Source organism: Pelobates fuscus, chromosome 7, assembly GCF_036172605.1.
Source record: "Pelobates fuscus isolate aPelFus1 chromosome 7, aPelFus1.pri, whole genome shotgun sequence".
Classification (NCBI taxonomy): Eukaryota; Metazoa; Chordata; class Amphibia; order Anura; family Pelobatidae; genus Pelobates; species Pelobates fuscus.
Window position 1 is genome coordinate 36,735,105 of NC_086323.1, and position 22,938 is coordinate 36,758,042.

Consider the following 22,938-nt stretch of genomic DNA (forward strand, 5'->3'; position numbering starts at 1 on the left):
TAGATCCCCCCCCTCATTATCATTATGGCCCCCACCCGCCGCCCAGGGGTGGGTGCCGGAGAGGGGGAGGACAGTAGGTCCCCCCCTCATTATATATGGCCCCCACCCGCCACCCAGGGGTAGGGGCCGGGGGGGGGGACAGTAGGTCCCCCCCCTTTTATTATCATTATGGCCCCCACCCGCTGCACAGGGGTGGGGGCCTGGGGGGGAGGACAGTAGGTCTCCCCCTCATTATCTTTATGGCCCCCACTCGCCACACAGGGGTGGCATGGGGGGGAGGACCCCTGAATTGAATCCCTCACAACAGCACAAATACGCAAAACAGGTATTGTCTCATTAGTTGCACCAAATGTGCTTAAGCTGGAACACTTGAAATACATGAACTGGCTAGAGGTTTATTGAGTATCACGTTTGACTGCATGTTAGAAATATGGCTACATCAAAAGAATGGTCCACAAAGTTAAGAGAAGACATCATCACCCTTCACAAACAAGGAACAGGAAATAAAAAGATAGTAAAGGTACTCAATGTTCCTACAGACACCGTTGGAAGCCTATTTTTCAAGTTCAAAGTTGAACGAACAGTGGTTAAACTACTTGAACGAAGCAGAAAAAGAAAACTATCAATGGCGGAAAACAGATTTCTGAGAAGTCAGTTTGTGAAAAACCCTCAGATTACTGCAAAAGACTTGGTGGCAACAGGCACTGAGGTTTCAATGAGAACAGTAAGCACATACTAAACGCAGAATGTTTCCATGCCAGAACATATACCACTACTAAGCCAAAATAACAATATCTGCTCCAATATGCTCAAGATCATGTAAATAAGACACAGAAGTTTTGGGATTCTGTTCTGTGGATCGATGAAACAAAACTGGAACTTTTAGGCCCAATGGATCAGCAGTATTTTTGGAGGAAGAATAATTAAGCATATGCTGGCTCGGTGATCCACTGGTGCCGCTTTGCATCATCTGGCACTGGAATCTTGCAACACGTGAAAGGCAAGATGGATTCATTGAATTATCATGAAATCCTAGGAGAAAATGTCTGTGAGGAAGCTGAAGCTTGGGCGTCACTGTATATTTTACAACAGTATACTGCTAGGAGCATTTTTCCATTTGGTTCACAGATCAAGTTGTACAATTACCAATAGAGAAAAAAATGTGTAGCATCAGTTGAAACAAAACCCTGTATTTATATATTTAATATATGTTATATAAATATAGATCTCTTCTTTTTTTTTTTTTTTTTTTACTACTCTCTCCTTTTTACCCCTCTATTGCTTACGATTCACTAGATTCACTAGTCATCTTTTCTTTCCAATCAACCATCTCTTTTATGATGCAATGGGCGGAACTTTGATTGAAGAATCAAAGCAAACTTGATCGGCTTTTACAAGACTCGTCTGGTTTGGAGAAAAGAAATGGAACCCATTCAAAGAGGATCCAAATACAGAATCCCTTAATAAAACAAAACATGAACATTCAAATGTTTTTTTTAAATTATATACCCCCCAAGCTATATCTATTCAGAATACAAATACCTTACTGATTAGAAGAGCAAGTATTATCATGGAAAATAAAAACAGAATTGTAGGTAGAAATATACGATCCTCCCTACTTCTATCTACTATAATTTGATATGGGAAGAATTTCTTTATTAAAGTGGAGTATAAGGGGCATCACTACTAAACTATTACAAAAAAAGACCAGGAATATATCTATAGGCTAGTAGTTGTAATATGAGATCTAATTGTACAAGCTCATTGCAACACATCAATTATCAAATATTAGAGATAACGATACAGTAACCTCCCAATTTTTATGTAGCAATGCTAAATGCAGAAACAACCTTCATTAGAGTGAGTTATAGGGGATATCTCTAATAAACCATTAATGGGCTTAAATGAAAATATTAACTTAAACTGGCAACAAAAGATACGCAGTCTCCACAAGACATTGTTGCAACTATACACTACTGAGATAAATAGGTCCCTAGCTGGATATGGTGTGACACCTGAAATTGCTACATATCTGCCTTGAAGTGTAATATATAATTCACAAGCTGGGTAAATTGATGTAGAATAAAGACAACCAAAATATAGTCAGAATCCACGAGATATTCTTGTAACACTATACTACTGAGATAAATAGCTATACAAAACATAGTCAGAATCCACAAGATATTGTTGTAACTCCATACTACTGAGATAAATAGCTATACAGCTGGATACAGTGTAACAACTGGAATTGCTAGAAATCTTACGGAAGTCAAAGAAAAAAAAAATCAAAAACTAGGATAATTGTTATAGGGGATTCACCAATGTAATAGCTAAATATAAAGTCAGAATAAATGTAGAAAAATCACTAAGCCACTAAACTACAAAGCAGTCACAGGTAGCTACTTTACGTTTTGTTTTATTAAGGGATTCTATATTTGGATCCTCTTTGAAGGTGTTACTTCTCCTATTTCTCCTTTCTCTGATTCTCCTTAAAGCAACATATTTCTTTTTCTCTCGCTTTTGGTGAGCGTTTTTTTTTTTCTCTTTTCGGAGAACAGGAGTTCAGCCAATCGCCCGATTGGCCTAATTCAGATTACTATCCTAATAAACTACACTACACAAAACCTGAACCCCTGCACTTCCCTGACACACTACACTAAACATTAACTCCTACACTACCCTAACACAGTAATATGTGCCCCTGCACTACGATTAGACACTACGGAGGTACACTAAACATTTACCCCTACACTACCCTAACAAAGTAATATGTGCCCCTGCACTACGATTAGACACTACGGAGGTACACTAAACATTTACCCCTACACTACCCTAACAAAGTAATATGTGCCCCTGCAATACGATTAGACACTACAGAAGTACACTAAACATTTACCCCTACACTACCCTAACAAAGTAATATGTGCCCCTGCAATACGATTAGACACTACAGAAGTACACTAATCATTTATCCCTACACTACCCTAACAAAGTAATATGTGCCCCTGCAATACGATTAGACACTACAGAAGTACACTAAACATTTACCCCTACACTACCCTAACAAAGTAGTATGTGCCCCTGCAATATGATTAGACACTACAGAAGTACACTAAACATTTACCCCTACACTACCCTAACAAAGTAATATGTGCCCCTGCAATACGATTAGACACTACAGAAGTACACTAAACATTTACCCCTACACTACCCTAACAAAGTAATATGTGCCCCTGCAATACGATTAGACACTACAGAAGTACACTAAACATTTACCCCTACACTACACTTCACTAAACATTAACCCCTACACTACTTTACCAATAACACTAACTCTAGTTTAAAAATATCAGCAATATTAATACATAACAACAAAGTGTGTATTAGAGGAAAATAATGCCGTGTCCGGGTGTCAGGGGACATTTATAAATATCTTCTTCGATCTTGTGATGTCTCCAGAACCCCTCAATGGTATTATTTCCCCATATTATACAGGTCATTGTTATGTGTCAAACTCTCATTATTTAACCTCCATTCATCTGACCTTGACTTGAAGTATTAGACTGATACTATCTCCTCTTCTCACCTCTGTCCTTTTAGTTCTCTCTCTCTTTGACTTGACCGTTGGTATTTTATTCTCTCTATAATTATTCTCTCCTTTAATATTTTCTATAGTATGTCCAGTCTACCTGTTCTTCACATTTCCTTTTGGGTTCTCTACATCCTCTCTTGCTTTTACCCTTTCTTCTCCTTCTCTCTTTTACCTCTTTCACTTTTTATCTTCCCTTTTCTCTCTCTCTCCTGCCCTCTCTTCTTCTTTGTACCTTGCATCTTTTCACTTTATAACTTTCTCTTTTGTACCTTTATGTTTTTTCTTTATCCCACCTGTTTGTTGTCTTTATGTTGCTGTTTTTTTGTCTTTCTTTCTCCTTCTCTGCACTTTCTCTAGCTCCTTCTTATTTTCTCTTTCTTGTTTTCTCTCTCTCCCATGTCTGCCCCCTCTCGCCACATTCCCCCCTTTCTTTCCATCTCTCTCTCTTTCTTCTCTTGGTCTTTTTTATCTTTTTCACTTTTTCACTCTCCCAGACATATAACTAACATTCTCCAAACTAAAACGTTTTATCAAAAGTATAAAAGTGACCTATAACTCAACTGTACCTTGCCATCTTTAATTCTATATCAAACCAGGACTTTTAATCGTTAGTCACTTTAATGTTTGAAATTTTGATATTACGCTATACACAGGTTGTATCTCACAAAACATGCACCCAACATTCTGCAACACTTTTCAATTGAGAACTATAAACATGTTTCACACAGACGGATCATTGTAAGAGTTAATGTTAAAACTGTATAAGAAACTGCTTTAACACACTAGGTAGTGAGCTGTAAATAGACAACCTCATAGCAAACTTTAGCTTAAATTAAGTTTGATTCGGAGACTCATGGCAGTACTCGCCTGAAATCTTCACAGTCATAGTTTAGTGATTAATGCCTAATGCATCTACAAATATCTTTTTTATCATCTTTTATCATCTTACCTGCCATGTACTAAACCAAATAAGACATATTCCAACAAGTGTCACCTTGTGTCACGTAGAATGGCCTGGAGTCTCTTTCAATAATGCAAAGATACCCTGACTGCAAGCAAAGTGTTACCAATAGAACTGGTACTTAAGAGAAATGAACAGGCAACGTGTGGCACCGTGGATTTTAATGTAGTGTAGTTTAGCGTTTCCTGATGGCAGAATTTCAGTGTAATCTGTAAAAATCCTGTTATCGGAGAGGAATGGGTAAAATCAAGATAAAGGTTTGTCTTACCTGGAAATTCTCGATAAAGCTAGTCACAAAGTGCAGGTCTGCCATCGCCACTCAGACTGCTAATATTAGCCAGAAACATGTCCGGAACATGATAGCAGTGGGGCTTCTAAAATATTTATTTAGGACGAACAATAGTTAGGTGTATAGGATTACTGATAAATATTTAATTAGCTTCTTTGTAGCAATAACTAAATAAAATCAACACTTTACATGTATTAGCATATCAGAGATGTAAATAGAGAAAATATTACTTTCAGGACCATTTTTTTAATGAAGATGAAGGAACAGATCTTTTAGTGGCCGGGCAGTGTAAGGAAGGAAAACAGAAAACATACCTGGCTTGGAGAATTTTCCAAATTTGACTATTTTGACCTAAAAATGTAATTCACTTTCAATTCTGATAATTCATTTTTTTTTCCACTTGATTTATTTTGGTCTGGTATAGTCCATTCAAAAAGTTTCATCCAAACAACGGAAAGCCGGTTAAAGCAAAGTTGTTTCAGATTGATTCAAAACAAGTACAGACTTAAAGGAACACTCCAGGCACCATAATAAAGCACTTATGGTGCAAGGAGGTCTCAGGGCTCTGGATTACCTTTAACAAAAAAATCAAGCACCTTGTCACTCTTCCCACGAATATTCACTGTGATCTGAAGCTTGAATCAGGAATCAGATGGTGCTCTAAGCCTATCATTCACTCCCCATTCACGGATTGAAAAAAAATATTTGTGCTCGGAATTTAATAGGTTATGGAATGTATAAGAAGATGCATAGTTGGTTGAGGTGTGCCGAAACCAACGAACGAGTAGGCCTGTAATACAAAAAGAGGGCCCACAAAGGTGAAATGTAATATTTAGATGGGTGTAGGTGGGTGGGGACAAACAGCTTTAACGGAACAGGTGAGTAGGGGGTTTGGAGTTTAAGTAGGGACCATAACTCCTCCCACAAATTCAGGCCTCATGGCCTTTTAACATATAGTATTAGTTGTTCGAGTTTATGGATTCAGTCTGAAGTTCCTGACTTGAAAACAGACCTGGCTTCTTTACAGTAATGGGTAGCAAGTGTCAGGATCGGGACAGGGATCCAACACGCAGAGTACAAAGAGTAGCAGATACGTATACCGGACCTTAGAATGGCCGGACTTAACGTAATACAGCCAGGAGTATCCCAGGACTATGGGAACAGAAGGAGATGAAATGAGTAGTAGAGATATCTCCTCCTTGTGTAGAATACCAGTAGTTAAGTTAAGAGGTGTGGTCTCCCGGAAAATCACAGGCTCAACTAAAGGTCTACCATCTATGGCCTCAACAGCCAAAGGTGTCTTCCTTAACTGGGATGGGATAGCGTGTTTGGTGAGAAAAACTTGGTCGATAAAGCTCTCAGCAGCTCCGGAGTCTATCAATGCCACAGTCTCTAAAGTTCCCTTCTCCCAAGTTAAAGAGACGGGTAATAGAAGCCTGTGTTCTTTGTAGTTCTTTGTAGTATGAGTAGAGGACAAAATAGAAACACCCAAGGCCTGTCCTCTAGAGAAACTTAGGTGCGAGCGTTTCCCGGGCGATTGGGACAATTCAAACGTAAGTGACCTCTGACTCCACAATACATACACAGTCCTTCCCTTCTCCTGTACTGTCTCTCCTCTTCTAGGCTCTGGAAACTGTGGAGTTTTGGTTTCAGGACTTTGAAATGAAGGAGCTAGTCTAAAGGAAGGTCTACCGGTTCTATCTCGAGTGTTCTGCCTCTCTCTTAGACGTTCGTCAATGCGAGAGATAAAGGAAATTAAGTCCTCCAAATTCTCGGGAAGCTCTCTCGTCGCTACCTCGTCAAGTATTACATCGGATAATCCGTTTAAAAATACGTCTATATAAGCCTGTTCATTCCACTTAACCTCTGCCGCCAAAGACCTGAACTCTAGTGCGTAATCCACAAGTGTTCGGTTCTCTTGTCTAAGGCGCAACAGTAATCTAGCTGCATTGACCTTTCTGCCAGGGGGGGTCAAAAGTTCTTCTAAAAGCAGCTACAAAGGCATTATAGTTATAGACTAATGGATTATCATTCTCCCACAACGGATTAGCCCATCTCAGAGCCTTCTCAATGAGTAAGGTGATAATAAATCCCACCTTTGCCCTATCAGTAGGGTAGGAACGGGGTTGTAGCTCGAAATGGATACTGATCTGGTTCAAAAAGCCACGACACCTTTCAGGAGAACCAGCATAACGTACAGGTGGGGTAACTCGGGAAGAAGCATCTACAGTGGCTACCTCTAGCCCTGAACTCACAGGAGGAATAGAAGTATTACGCATCTCCTCAGGTGGATTATTAGGACGTGATAGTAACGCCTGTAGTGCCAGTGCCATCTGATCCATTCTATGATCCATGGCGTCAAACCTAGGATCAGGAGAACCAAGCTGACAGTTTGTACCTGCAGGATCCATTGGCCCTGTCGTAATGTCAGGATCGGGACAGGGATCCAACACGCAGAGTACAAAGAGTAGCAGATACCGGACCTTAGAATGGCCGGACTTAACGTAATACTACGTATAGAATGGTCAGGGACAAGCCGAGGTCGAGGGAACGAGAAGACAGGTAAGCGAGAGACAAGCCGGGTCAAGGATAACAGAGAAGACAGGTAAGTAATAACAAAGCCGGGTCAGAACCAAAAGACAAGAGAATACAAGAGCACTGTGTGACTTGGCTGGCTAGAACCATGACAGGGCAATGAGCAAATGCTGAGAGCTCCCTTAAATACCCTGGTTCTAGAGACTAATCACGCCTCCGCCGAGACCTGATTCATGTCTGGGATTTGACTGACAGGTCGGGCTAGAATAGCGTCATGACGTCGACTATTGAGCGTCACGTTACAAAAAGGCATAGTTCTCTCGCGGCCGGCGTTTACATGCGCGAGGGGACCGCGAGGAACGGGAGAATCATGCCGTCTGGATGGAAAAACGTCTAAGTCTCTACCCATCTCAGGGGTAGAGACTACAGGTACCCTGACAGCAAGTTAGCTAGCAAACTTTGACTCTAATAGAAAGTTATTTGTTTTCGAAGCCATATGTGACTTTAGCAACATGGACTATGTGAGATAGTTATCATATATAACTTTAAATTAACTGGCATCTACAGAGCGAAAAAAAGCACCAAATTGTTTATATTACCTGACATATATTTCCATAGAATACCCTCAGTGGCTGACTACCAGACAGCCACTATCACTATTATTATTATTATTATTAATATTGATAAAGCGCCAACAAGTTCAACAGCGTTGTACAATGGGTGGACTAACACATGTATTTGTAACTAGGCGAGTTGGAAACACAGGAACAGAGGGATTGAGGGCCCTGCTCAATGAGCTTACATGCTAGAGGGAGTGGGGTATCGTCACACAAAAGGTAAGGGTACGGTAGAAAAGTAGGTTGCTAGGATAGTGTTCGTTGAGGGCTTGGTGTTTTGTTTTGATGACAGTTTCAGGAGAGGAATCAGGGTACAGGGAGGGACTGCTGTTCACAGTTTAATTGATATGTTTTCCTAAAGAAGTAAGCTTTCAGAGATGTCTTGAAGGAGTGGAGACTGGGTTCCATAGGAATGGTGCAGCCTTAGAGAAGTCTTTAAGATGAGCATCAGAGGTAGGAGTAAGAACAGAGGATAGACGTAGGTGTCCGGCAGAGCGTAGGGGTCTAGATGAGACATATTTGTGTATTAGTGAGGATAAATAGGTTGGGCTTCCTGAATTGCAACTGACCTTTTGATTGGTATCTGATGCTGGACGTCCTCAAACACTGCAAGAGGACCTCCAGCGTCAGATTTTTCTCCATAGGAAAGCATTGACTCATTGATGGGGAGGTCTAATGCATGCATGGCATGTGCATTAGACCCCGCTCGTCTCGGGACGTTGGATGGAGCGGAGCGCCGGGTGAGATCAGCCTCTTATGTAAATGATGTAGGTTCTCACTGTAATGGCACGGGGACTGAGCGGGGACTTACCAAAGGTTTCTCTGAGGGCTTGCCTGTTCTAAGAGTTCTCATATTCTTTTGCATTTACTTAAGCTCACCCTAAGTTAAAAGGGCAATCCAGATGTGGACCCCATGCTCTCTGCACCTAGAGGGGTATCAGCTACACCTCACTGACAAAGCCCAAAGGTGGTTTAAAGATCATTCCAGGTTGCTTTACCTGTTGTGCAGAGGAAACAGCAGCATTTCGGATTTGGACTGCCCTTATGGTCAGGAACAGTCTAATATGAAAATGGTATAGGTTGTCTTAGAAAAAGTGAGCAAAAACATATTTGTGACCTGAGTGGGGACTAACAAACAGCCAAGCTATTGTGGTTTCCCTGAGCTTGCCTGTTCTCAGAGTTATCATACTCTCTGATTTTGTAACACAAATATTTGCAAACTGTTTAGGCCAGCTTTAAGAAATTACTGCTTGCAATCTGATTGAAATACTGCTTCACTGCCTATGTACAATATTGAAATCAGACCTTCAATGGGGGGTCTCAGAGCAGGCGTTCTCTAGGGGGTCTCTAGGAAGCAGTCATGAGTATTTGCTGTCAGTTAAAAAAAAATAAAAAATATCAAAGGTAAAGTAAATCGTTCTTTGCATGGACACGTTATCTATTAATTCATGCCTCTGTTTGTCAGATCTTTTATTTCCCCATTTGTAAAGGATTCGCCAGGCTGAGTAAGTGCTGACGGCTGCAGAAAGTGGCCCAGTATTCTGATGTTATCATCGAAATATCTTTATTCTAGTGCTTTTTCATAACGCCGTAGGCAACGCATCACATTCCAATGACACATGATGTGGTATTTTCAGGACAAAAGGATTGTAAGGACATTGCCTCGAATATTGCTATGGAAATGACAATATTTTTGCTTCACTGTAATCCTGATACTCTCCTACTAATTATTTGGTAAAGTATCCGCAACTCCTATGGAAAACTTTCTCCCAAGTAAATATGTTAAAAAACAAAACATAAAAAAAACTCATTGGTGTCTATTACTCAAACAGTGCATTTCAATGACCTACGAAGCAAATTGACAGGTCATTGAATATCATAATATATATGGATATATGTGTGGATATTTTATTAAATTTCATGATTTTATCCAAAGTTTAATGTTGTTTCACCAGGACTCACCATTTAGTGAATATGCACCTGTTAATGTGCTGTTAATATTTGTAAGCAACATTTGAGAAGATTTCAGTATGTTTTCAATAACATATTTAAAGTTACATTAACTATTTGTAGGGTTTGGAACTTAATGTGTCACAGACAGCGTCGTTAATGACAAATCGAACTTTAGTCCATCAGGGTTATTTACTAAAGGTAATCTTAAAATGTAGGCCATAGTTGCTAAATTGGAAAGATTCTCCTTATTTTTAGCTCCTCTAACTTGGCCTAGAATATTAAATCCAATTCCTGACAATACACACTTCAGTGAAAACTGTTGGAGAATTTACATTTTCCTTATTTTGGCCAAACGTTGAAAATTATCTTTGAAATGCTGTCAATAGACACTGTAGTGAATAAACCTGTCTGTCTGTTAAGGTTTGCATAGAAATGTAATCTATACATCAAAATCATCAGAATTTGCGCTGACTTAATGATTGCTTCCTCCTTCTCAGGGTAGGCAATTTCACTAGAGTACTTAGAGCAGTATAATAGGCTTCGCAACCATCCTGATTACAATGGGACAGTCTCGAGGCTCTGTTACACTGGTTTGTTTCCTGGTGTCTCACTTCTGAAGACACCATGGAAATGCCCTAAAAGGGACATGCATCACTTTGAGACAAAGGTCTACTTAACAAGTGTTAGCTTTGAATGAGACAGTTGTGTCAGTCTGCAGGCCAAAAGAAACAGGTTTATTTGTTTTGCTTTTGCTGTCTTGTGTCTTCAACACCCACTCCACGGGGGGATAGTGATCGAACCAATCAGTGTCCTATCCTTTGGAATGCTGGTAAAGTGCATTGGTCATGCCTGACAGGTTTACTCAGGTGCAGTTGGAAGATCTCTTCACATTGCAACATTCTGACAGGGGTAGAAGAGAGGGAGTCTGATTAGTGTGATTGCAAAGAACAGGCTCCGAGACACTGCAACCTGCAAGGTCTGAATTCAGTGGGCTTGCCTTTGTGATTGGTATTCAGCCTGGTATGCATTAATGCCAGGCTGAACTGTCAGTTCTTCAGCCAGATGAGCCCCCATTCTGAGTGGGCTTGTCCCATTTGGGCAGTACCAGTAACACAACTAGCAACTCTGGCCCTCCCCCTTTTACCCTTTCTAGTGACGTCCTTACTCACGAAACAATGCTGATGTTGGTGGGTATGGAATTTTAGCTGCTGCATTGCAAGGAATTGAGGTAAGGGAGGGAATATGAACCCCTTAAGGTTATACTTCAGAGCCCTATTCCATTGTATAGTCCTTTGTTATTTCTTGGGCATCAGTGTTCAATTGACAGAGCAAATTAAAGAGATGATATGAAGATTTCCAGAAAAAAAAGTAACTAGAATCTTATTATGGAGTGGAGAGTAGGAACAGCTGATACACAAATTTAGCTTAGTTCCTAAATGCTAATTGTGCTGAGTGTGTCATTGATTAATGATTGTGGTGTCCATTAATCAGAATTTGAGAACAGGCCAACGCATGCATCTCTTGCACAGGCTATAAAAATATCTGAGTAAACATAAGCAGTGGTGTACTAAGAGGGGGGAGGTGGGGGGGGCAGTTCTCCCCAAGTTCCACTCACTAGGGGGGTGCCCAGGGTGCTTGTAGGAGTCTCCACATCCAGCAGCAGCATGTCCTCTGTTCTCGCAAACCACGAGAGCATTGCTGCGGGTTGCTATGGCAACCAGCGGAAACGCTCTTGTGGATGGCGAGAACAGAGGACATGCTGCTGCTGGATGTGGAGACTCCTGGGCCCCTCTTCACTGGGCAACCATACTGTGCCACCGGACCACCAGGTAAGAGTCAGGGAGGGACACACACACAAACAGTACACACTACTCACTATGTACTCATTATACACACACACACACTGCATACACACTATACACACACACTGCATACACACTAGACACACACACACACACAGCATACACACTTTACACACACTACATACACTATGCACACATAGCATATACACTATACACACACTCACTGCATATATTGGTAGACTGCTTTGACTGCTCTCACTATAATTCTGTTTTTGTAGCACTGATCAAAAATCAGCACATGGACTTTCTATGGAAGAAATGAGAAAAAACTTTCAGTACCCACCAATCGACAAAAATGGTATGTAAACAAAAAAAATGGGAATTAAATAACGAGATGATTTATTGTAACTACAGAAAATAGTTAAATGTTTTTTTTTTAAAGTGGTAATGATTTATTTCAAACAAAATTGACTTGTGCTACTTTACATAAGGAATCGGATACAATTTTGAGATTTAGGTATAAATTTTTATTCAATGACTGTATAGAGACACTGGAACTGACCAAATGAACAATATGGGTGCACATAAATAATTCAGTGCCTCTTATGTCCATATTTTGGTACTGCTAGTTAAAAAAGAATGGTAGCCAAATTATTCGAATCATGGTAGCCATTTAGGCAACTAGGCATGTATAATCCTAGTAACATTAGTATTATTGTTATATGTTTTTAGCTTCCATACAGTAATTGAAGAGATTTGTGTACTTTATCTTACACATTTACAAAAAAGTCAAATATATCACAGACATTGTAATTAGTGGTGGTATAATTCTAGGTTCGCTAGGGCACTCCAAGTATATTCCATTATTTCAAAAACAGTCTTTGAGCAGTACCTATTTATCATAGGTGAAACTTTGTCTCTATGATGACATAAGAGGCAAGAGTGCAATAGCAACTGGTGATTTGTTTTATTCTAATTGTGTAATATTAGCACAAATTTATTCATTGGTTAACCTATGACCTGAAAATGTGCCTAATACAAAAAAAAAAAAAGCTTTAAACAGTTTTAATGGCCTTCAATACCGTATGCTCTCAGAGAGATAGGCATACAGTCAGGGAGAGGCTATAACCATTTAGGTGGTACAAATTCTGAAAAAGAAAGCTAAAGAGGTGACACAATGTTAAAGAGAAACAGCAGAACAGGTCCAGCAAAACAGTGTCACTGTGTATGTGGTTTTTCAAACATCCAAGTGAATGGGTCTTTCAGCACCAACAAGGTGTGGACACCAGAACTGGCTGTTGTTGATGACGTTTGCCGTGTTCTGTTTGCCACAATTATTTATACAATACGTTACTAGGAAGGATACATTGAGATTTCTCTCTTTTTCAAGTATGTCCTTCAATTGAGTGATGTCACGCTGTACTTTTTATTCCATGTAGCACAAAAAGAGACTGCCTTTTGGTTCCTAGACAATTCCAGTGATGGGAAGCTGCTCTAGAACAAGGAGCTGGCGTGCTCCAAACTGTACTTGCAAATTAGAAGAAATTCCAGGCACTCAGAAAACATTTTTTTCTGCAGAATTTATAAGGAATTGCAGGTTAAGAATTGACAAAATCACTGTGTTAAGGAATGGAAGATGTTCGCCATGTGTTGTCGGTTTGACAGTGTATGTTTCTTTTATAACAAATGACAGGAGCATATCATGGTATCATGCCATGGAGATACTGTAGAATTGATACCGAACAAAGAGACACTTATACCTCTCGCACCAGCACAGTTAACGCTGTGTGTTGTAAATATGGTTTAACACGTCTGTTTTATGTTATCTTCCTCCACCGGAGCACAATCTTATTTTTACGTTTGTCTCAATATGTTCTCTCGCATTTTCCAGGTTACGTCTCGGATCCCATGAGCACAATGCGGTTTCATTCCTGCTGTCAGAATAGCAGCTTTGAAGATGGTAACTGACACATTGATCTATTGTTTGAACAATCCTATCACTCTGTAAGGGCGTTAGAGCGTGTGCTGGGACTTACGAATTTTCATAAAGCCTGGTTCTAGTTTGATTTTCTTCTGATAGCGTTTACTTAAATTTTTATCACAAAGAATATTCATCTTTTTTTTTTTAGTTTTTTTTCTAAATTCGATATTAAATGGGAAAAAAATTGATGGGTACGAGATTCATTTGATTCTGTCCATCTCAGTCTCTCTGAATGTCAGACTGTCTGCCCATCTCTCGTTGTTGCGGATAGACTGTGTTCAAGTAAGCAGGATCTGTGTTAGAAGCAATGCTATGTTTATTTATGTTAGGGTTCTAATTACCAATATTTTGACGTTTGCAGCTGAAAATACACACCATATCTTGTGGCATATTTTGTTTTGACTTAACGATGTGCAAGTGAAGAATTCTGCATATTACATTGTAACACTAGCAGGTTAATTATATGTGTGATCCACACTAATGCTATAGCACATTGACAGCTAACTTTAGCTCTGCAGGTGTTTGTTAATTGCTTTATCCTCAAGCTCGGATGAGCATCATGGGAATTGATGTCCACACACATCTGCAGTGCTAAGATTAGCTATCGTTGTTAGGCTCCTCTAACTGGATATGTTTGTCCCTAATGAAGTGTTAATTCAGTGCACCTGCTTGTTTGTGAATAAATCATTGTAACATACAAATACTTTGCAAAGGCCCATATTGTTTTTTCTTCTTGAGATTATTATTTTAAAGTGCATTTTAATATGTGTTTTTTGTATCAAGAACAACCATGTAGTGTAACTCGGAGGCATCTTTATTAATTGTGAAAGGACGTAAAGGACATTTATAAAGTGATCTTAATGAACACTTGTACTTGAATTTTTATTTATACTCTTTTAAAAGAGCATAACATTTCATATATACATCATGCTAGAATTTTCAAAGCTTAGATAGCCAGTTACAATGTATTCATCTAATTAATTTCTGTATCATTTGAGAGTTTTTATGATCAATTATGTACTGAATGATGGTCCGAAAACAGATGTGCTCACTTGACGTTCATGCTGAATGCTACAATATTTTCCCCCTACGCAACCGCCCACTCCCATATGCCATAATATATGTTTAAAGGTAATTAACCGCATACCTTCAAGCTGGTCTTGTTCATCCTGCTATCAAGTTCTTAATAAATCAGAGATGTGAGAGATGTATGTTATCTATTGATCTATCTATCTATCTATCTATCTATCGAAGGAAAATGCATGAAGAACCAGACTTGTCTGTAGGCAAGTAGGTGACTGCCTAAAGGCATCTATCTGCCTCCTTGGCTTGCCAGTCTTGACATTATAGTGTGTACTCTTTTATTTGAAAGTGTATTCACTATCCATATTGCAGTGGTTATATAAAAAAAGGAGGGTTGCAGTGATTCTTGCCCACTCCTAGTTCATAGTGTGAGTCTATTACTTAAATGCTTGCACTCGCCTGCAATACGAAATGGTAAAATATAGTCAAAACATTCACTCACCGCCTGGACTTAAACACACAGAATTCAAGCTTAGCATTCACAGTCCGTTACGACCATTTACAAACTTAAAATACTATTCACAAACTGTCCACAACTTTTGACCACTATGTGAACCATCCACACCATCTACTTGGATATAAAGTATTTTGATACAGTTACACACTAAAGGTTATTAGTAAAACTAAAATCAGTTGGTGTAGACGAATAATGTATAGAAAACTGTCTTAAAGATAGAGTGCAGAGAGTAATTGTAAATGGAACATTTTCAAACTGTACAAAAGTTGTAAGTGGAGTGCCTCAAGGTTCTGTCCTGGGTCCCCTTCACATTAAACTGTTTATCAATTATCTTGAAATAGGCATTGAAAGTCATGTGTCGGTGTTTGCGGATGACACAAAACTGTAAGAAAATACAGTCTGAACATGATGTAACTTCTCTACAGAAAGAGTTGGATAAATTGGGGACTGGCAGGCAAGTGGATAATAAGATTCAATACAGATAAAAGCAAAGTCATGCATTTAGGAAAAAATAACCTACAAGCTACTTACCGTATATATTAAATGGGGTTGAGTTAGAGATAACATTAAATAAAAAGGACTTGGAACAAGTATAGATCACAATCTAGGCAACAGTGTGCAATGCTGGCCTGCTGTTACAAAAGCTAGTTAGGTGTTTTAATGTATAAAAGGGAGGTTTGAGTCACGTGATCCAAATATAATTTTGCCTCTTTACAAATCAATGAAAAGATCACCACCTTGAATATGCAGTACAGTTTTGGGCACCAGTTTTAAAGAAGGATATTGCAGAACTAAAAACGAGTGCAGAGGAAAATGTCCGAATTGCCGAAATTCGTCTAAATTTACATTCGGATAAACTTTAGATGACTCTTTACAGGATGTGTTTAGGAAGGCTGTGCAAGTCACATGCAGGGAGGTGTGACTAGGGTTTATAAACAATCTGCTTTAACTCCTAAATGGCAGATAATTGAGCAGTGAGGCTGCAGGGGCATGTTCTATACACCAAAACTGCTCCATTAAGCTATAGTTGTTTTGGAGACTATAGTGTCCCTATACACAGTAAGACACAAATTCACACAACTTTTTGAAACACATCTTTGATATTTTGTATGGTGAGGGTATTTTCTTTTTTTTAAGAGGGCTACTTGAAAAAAATCCTTTGCTAGCTCCCATAGCACCTGAGATGCAAATCTGCTCATGAACTGACGTCAGGCCTACTTGTTGTGTCACCATACTCTATATAGATTCCTTCAGCATACTTTAATCTTTGTGTATTAACTAGTATCTCCTAGTGATTCTCTTTTTTTTACCTGCCGAAATGTGGTCGGTTTTCTCATGGTGCCTTTGATTCTAGTTTGTAGAGTCCTAAACAGATCTACACATTAAAACAATTGTTTGTTTCGCCACTGCATAGGGCTTTTACAAAGTGGGAAACACATTAGTGTTATTGTTACAATTGTTGTTTTTAGGACTTTATTTTATTGTATTAAAGAATGAAAGAGATTACTTTTAAGTATCCTGGACCATCCTGTTTTTTTCTGGAACTCCAAAAATTTACTTCATCCTCCACAGTGGGCAGTGTGCTACCAGAATCTTATGGATTGAGAACCCCTGGAAGAAGACAACAGTCGAAACATTGGGATGTTTTGGTCTCCAGCCCTAGGTCAGTACTTTGATGAAAAACTTTTTTTTTAAAATTATCATTCTTTATTTTTTTGTACGATGAAAACAAAAAAAAGACAACAAACGTGTGATGACATATCCTCAAGATAATATGAGACATGCAGTTGTTAGAAAATTAAGTGGCATGTCAATATTATCACACTTTTATGAGTAACAAGTAAAGTAAAATAAAACAGTCTATTCCAACATCCATTAATGTTATAATATGAAATAACACAGATGAGTAGACTTAATGGCGTATAGTATTCACAGACTGCAGCAAAACAGCTCTGCTTGACTCTTAGGCTTGTGGAGAAGCGAACAGGATGCAAAAAGAAAAAATACTCTAAACATAGACTTAAAATAAAGGTAAATTATGGCTTTGCCTGAGCAATGAACTATTTTGGCAAATGACAAGGCATAACACCATACCACGTCCCACAAAGCTACCCGACCCCATGCGGGGAGATACAGTGGCTCCCATGGGTCATAAGAGTGGTATGGGGCTGAGTGTCCCAAAATCCTCCAGCCTGGAGTCACCAGGCACCTTTGGTTACCATCCACCAGCCTCCAGATTAGCACATTGTGCTTCACAGATCTGTCAAAACAGGTGCAGAGCTCTGTCCCAATGTTGTGCCCTTGGCACTTCTGGGAAAGTGAGCCGTGCGGGGGCTGAGAGTCCCTTGTGGTCTGCCTCCTGTAGTTAGTCGGGGAGATTCATCAGCCGATAATTTGAGTTGGGGCACCCCTGCAGCTCCGTAGCAAGTGAGTGTGTAGGCAGGAGTGGTGAGTGCTGCTTAGCAGGAGCGCTATATTTTTGTAGGCTCTTCCTGCCTTCAAGTTTCCATCAAAATGTTAGGCAAATTTGGCCAAAAGCATCAAGAAAGTCCTGTATGGATCTCGGACGGTGCTCAGCCATCTCGACATCCTTCAGCTCGTCGTGAGTTATGGCAGCCAGTTTGTGTGAAGTAGAAATAAAGAGCTTAGCCAGCTTGTAATACGCCAAAAGATTATCCAAGCAGGTCAGTGTGGACCAGGATAACCACCACTGGTCCAAAGGTTGGGTGGCAGGGCTTTAGGCACTGCACAGGCTGAAGTGAAGCAAGGGATTGCCCGCCTCCCCTGCCTCGTGGTAGTGAGTAGGTAGCAGTGGGTAAAGTCTCCCATTTTAGGAGAAAGTGCTTACCTCCGGTGAACAGTGTGTTCTAGGAACCGTCCAGGTGAGTATTGCAGCTAAAGGGGTTAAATAATCCATGCTAAATCGCTGCAAATTTGTATTTTGCTGCAGGGCTCCTCCAACCTGCATCCTACTCTGTCTGTAGGCAAGCCCCGTCCCCTTGATTAAACATTTTTTATGAATACTGTGGGGATTATACCTGGTATGTTCTAAACTTTACAACTATGCACTTTGCTATTTATACTATGTATTAACTGCTTGTATATTGTTCACACTTTATAATAAACTATATTTGTTTGCAGTAATTGGTGTGCAATGGGTTCTTTTCATTGTATACATTTAGTCTTGGTATGACAACAAGGGGTTTATTTTAATTTTTCAATTTAAGTACCCTTTCTAGATTAAGTGCATGTTACACTGGTGTCCCAAATTGCGGTAGGGCATTCACTATAGAAATTATTGTAAATGTATTAAAGAAAGAAATATATTACTTTTATGTATCCTGGTAAATCCTGTTTTTTTCTGGAACTCCAAAATCTTACGGACTTCAACCTCGACAGTGGGGAGTGTGCGACCATAATCTTGTGGATTGAACAAAACTTTACTTTTGTTCCAAAGGTAGTAAGCTGATCTCCACTTATTTTACTAACAGTGTGCACTATATTTTTGTTTCTATCTTTTATAAATATACCACGGAGAAGGCACCGCACCATCAACCCATTCTTAGCGTGGTGATTATACAACTCCATACTTTTTAAAGGAGCCATATAGAAGGCTCCAATGAATGTGAGTGTAACCTCATCCACCTGTCTAGTAGACTCATATTATACCAAGCTACTACACTATAAGGTGTCAATTTTAGTTTCAATTTATATTTTTGGACTACTCACCGAGACCAAGAAACACACTGCACATCGGGGATTGTACCACTCAAGCGCATCTTAGTGGAGCTATTCCATTGCTCCATTTCCTGACACATCAAGGCGTTACCCCCAACTTCTTCCTACCAATATATCCTATTTCTTCTGGAAAAGTGAGACACCATTGTGGGTTGTTGAGCTGCTACATTCAATTTACCAGTAGTTTTCTAGTGGTAGAAGTCAGAATCTGATCTAGGTTCTTCTGGTGTCTGTAGTCTGTCCCTGCAGGCATTTTCATGTAAACACTCCCTTTTCTGTTAAAAGGCAGTGTGTACATTACTGGTGAGGGACACCTCCAGTGGCAGTCACTCAGATGGCCACTAGAAGTGCTTTCTGGGTCAGTGCTGCACAACGCTCTGTAAGGAAACACTGAACTTTCCCCATAGAGATTAATTGAGCCAATGCATTTCTATTTTATCGCGCTTGTGCCATAGCTTTTCAATGTTTTCATAAGGGAACGCATTGGATTGGCTGGGATTGTCAGTTCTGATTATCTCAGCCAAGGGTGCAAAAACCAGCAATGGTGGACCTGTGCATCGCTGGAAATATAGTGAGTTTTCACCCTATTTAAGGGAGGCCAGCTGAGCCTTGCACCTAACATGTATTTTTAACACTATAGGGTCAGGAATACATGTTTAAAGTGTTCATTGAAGCCTACGTTGTTCATTTCAACTCACATTAATGTTTATTTAGCCCTGACTTGACTTACTTAACCCCTTAATGACACAACTTTTGGAATAAAAGGGAATCATGACGGAATATTTCCGTCATGTGTCATGTGCCCTTATTCTGTCTATATTATTAGTTCATCATTGTTTCCCATCTGTCTCCAGTTTATCCCTCCGTGTCTTTCTGGAGCATTCAGTCATTACCCAGTGTTAGGTGTTTATGACTTATATATAAATATTTACTCTTGAGCAGACTAGTACAATAATATTCACAGTGTTTGTTTGGTACTTTTGTCTCTTATTCAATAAAAATTCATATTTTAGACTTCTCCAAGTCCTTACCTAACCTGGGTTTCCTTTTCAGAATTGGGCTAGTTACTTTTTTCTTGTTTTTGTTTTCTACTCCAGATTAGTTGAATTAAAACATAGCTGCCTAAGAAAGTTTTTGCAAACTTGCAAAGTTTTTGTGAGTAAACTCACCATTTTAACTTCACAGAGGAGGGCCCGGACATCCAAAACAGTAAGTTTACAACTATAGTGTTAGGAATGCATGTTTGTATTTCTGACACTATAGTGTTCCCTTAAGTGGGAAATTAAAGTATCACCACCCCCGCCGCACCTCAAAAAAACACAAAATGGGTCAAATGCCTTAAAGGAGGGTGCCCCCACCCTCAGGGTCCCCCTCCCGCCCAGCACTGGAAAGGGGAAAAGGGGTAAAACGTACCTTTTTCCAGCGCTGGGCGGGGAGCTCTCTGCCTCCGTTCCTCCTCCGTTCCGCCCCGTCGGCTGAATGCGCACCCGTGGCAAGAGCTGCGCGCGCATTCAGCCGGTCGCATAGGAAACCATTTACAATGCTTTCCTATGGACGCTTGCGTGCTCTCACTGTGATTTTCACAGTGAGAATCACGCAAGCGCCTCTAGCGGCTGTCAATGAGACAGCTGCTAGAGGCTTTGGGGGAAGGCTTAACCCATTTATAAACATAGCAGTTTCTCTGAAACTGCTTTGTTTATAAAAAAAAATGCGTTAACCCTAGCTGGACCTGGCACCCAGACCACTTCATTAAGCTGAAGTGCTCTGGGTGCCTAGAGTGGTCCTTTAAAGCAAAAAACCCAGGGGTAATTGTTCCTCAACTCCACAGACCATCCCTGCATTAGGTGATGTAAAACGTTACACTCTCCATTCACCAAAACAATGAATTGGCATTTTGTTTTTTCAGAAACTAAAATTCTTTATTTTTATGATGAGAAATTATAGGCAAAGAAAGCCTTAACCCAAACATCAAAAGAGAGATTTTAAATATTGCTTTGATTTTTTTTTTCAGTGAAAAAGACCAGCATTCCAGTAATCTAAATTGCACATATTTAAACGTATTCACTAAACAATGAATTGTAGTGTATAGACAACAACATTGCAAAATGTGGCTAAACCGATTCTCCAAATTCTCTATTTGGCATATATTTTGAAATCTGGTTGTCTCTTTTACCATAATCCACTGTTTTGTAAACAAACCGTATACTGATTATTATAATCACACTTACAAACATATGTATATTGTTAACTGAAGATAACATATAATTAAAACAGAATTTGCATTCAAAAAATTCTAACAAAAGTGATATATTTTATACCAAAATTGAGGAATTCATATATGAAACTATCATAAACAGAAACATGTAAGCATTTCATGATCATTTTTTAAAACTATTTAGCCTGGGCTGTATTCATTTTATATTGATAGAGCAAAATAATATTTCAACAATTTATAAAAAAAATTTAACATTTTCGTAATGTTCTGAATACAGCTCTTGCTTTCAGAGGCATTAAATACTGGAATCAGCAGCAGTCAAGTCATAGTCTGTAAACTTTAGTTTGTGCTTTGGTTGTCTCTAAAAATCTAGACCGCGTATAATTTCCCATGTTTAATTAATCATTTTAAGAGCTTTTATTTTGTAATAAAAACATTTTTCAATAAATCTTTGCGGTACTCCAAATCTCCTAAATATGTGACATACTGTCTGTAGTTTGGGTCAAAGTCTGCTTATCAAGGTGCACACGAGATATAGATGCATAAAATATAATCTTTGCATTATGCTAGGAATTGTAGATTTTTCATTTAAAGCTCTATAATCATTGATCCCTCCCTCACCAATCCATCCTCAGTTTAGACTTCCTGATCTCCTTCAAAGTGCAAATCCCATAGAAATTAAGTCTTGCTCTTGAAACAGGTGTACTGACAATGAAGGCAGCATGTTGTCTGGGTATGCCTGTTTGGGTATGTGTCCTCAGGCAAAGCCTATAACACCAGGGAAAGACTGGAGCAAGGAATGACCATAAGGTGGTGTAACCCCCTTCTAGACAACAGGGTGTGCTATGCCGTCCTATAAAAGGAGGTGGCTTTAATGCCGTTAGGGTGACACAGCACACCCTACAACAATTGGGCTCTCCCTCCAGCCCAGATACTTACCCTCCTCGCCAGATCAGATCGGGGGATGCCTGACAAATTAAGCAGTCCTCCTGCAGCCAGTTCCTCTGCTCCGAGTCCTGTGATCATAATGACACCACGATCACATGACTCTAAACAGTATCGTTGACAGATTGCCTACAGGGGGATTGCCTGGATTGCCAGTCAGTTCCTCCGACTTATAATTAAAAAAAAAACAACATAATTATACATACCGTATATACTCGAGTATAAGCCGACCCGAATATAAGCCGAGGCCCCTAATTTCACCCCAAAAAACTGGGAAAACTTATTGACTCGAGTATAAGACTAGGGTGGAAAATGCAGCAGCTACTGGTAAATTTCTAAATAAAATTAGATCCTAAAAAAGTTATATTAACTGAATATTTATTTACAGTGTGTGTATATAATGAATGCAGTGTGTGTGTGTGTGTGTGTGTATGAATGCAGTGTGTATATGAATGCTGTGTGTGTATGCAGTGTGTGTATGAATGCAGTGTGTATATAATGAATGGAGTGCAGTGTGTGTATATGAGTGCAGTGTGTGTATGAGTGCAGTGTGTGTATAATGAATGCAGTGCAGTGTGTGTATGAGTGCAGTGTGTATATAATGAATGCAGTGTGTGAGTGCAGTGTGTATATAATGAATGCAGTGCAGTGTGAATGCAGTGTGTATGTATGAGTGCAGTGTGTGTATGAATGCAGTGTGTATATAATGAATGAAGTGCAGTGTGTGTGTATATGAGTGCAGTGTGTGTATATGAGTGCAGTGTGTGTGT

The 22,938-nt window shown here is 39.5% G+C and overlaps 1 protein-coding gene across 2 annotated transcripts in view; it reads left to right on the forward strand.

Moving 5' to 3' along the window:
- Nucleotides 1-14,440, forward strand: part of TNNI3K (TNNI3 interacting kinase) — a 203,524-nt gene extending 189,084 nt beyond the window's left edge. For both annotated transcript variants that reach the window (XM_063427225.1, XM_063427226.1), the window contains 2 exons: nucleotides 12,028-12,107; nucleotides 13,641-14,440. In XM_063427225.1, the coding sequence (XP_063283295.1) occupies nucleotides 12,028-12,107; nucleotides 13,641-13,717 (157 nt within the window). In that variant the 3' untranslated portion in view covers nucleotides 13,718-14,440. The remainder of the gene's footprint in view (nucleotides 1-12,027; nucleotides 12,108-13,640) is intronic.
- The last annotated feature ends 8,498 nt before the right edge of the window (nucleotides 14,441-22,938 follow it).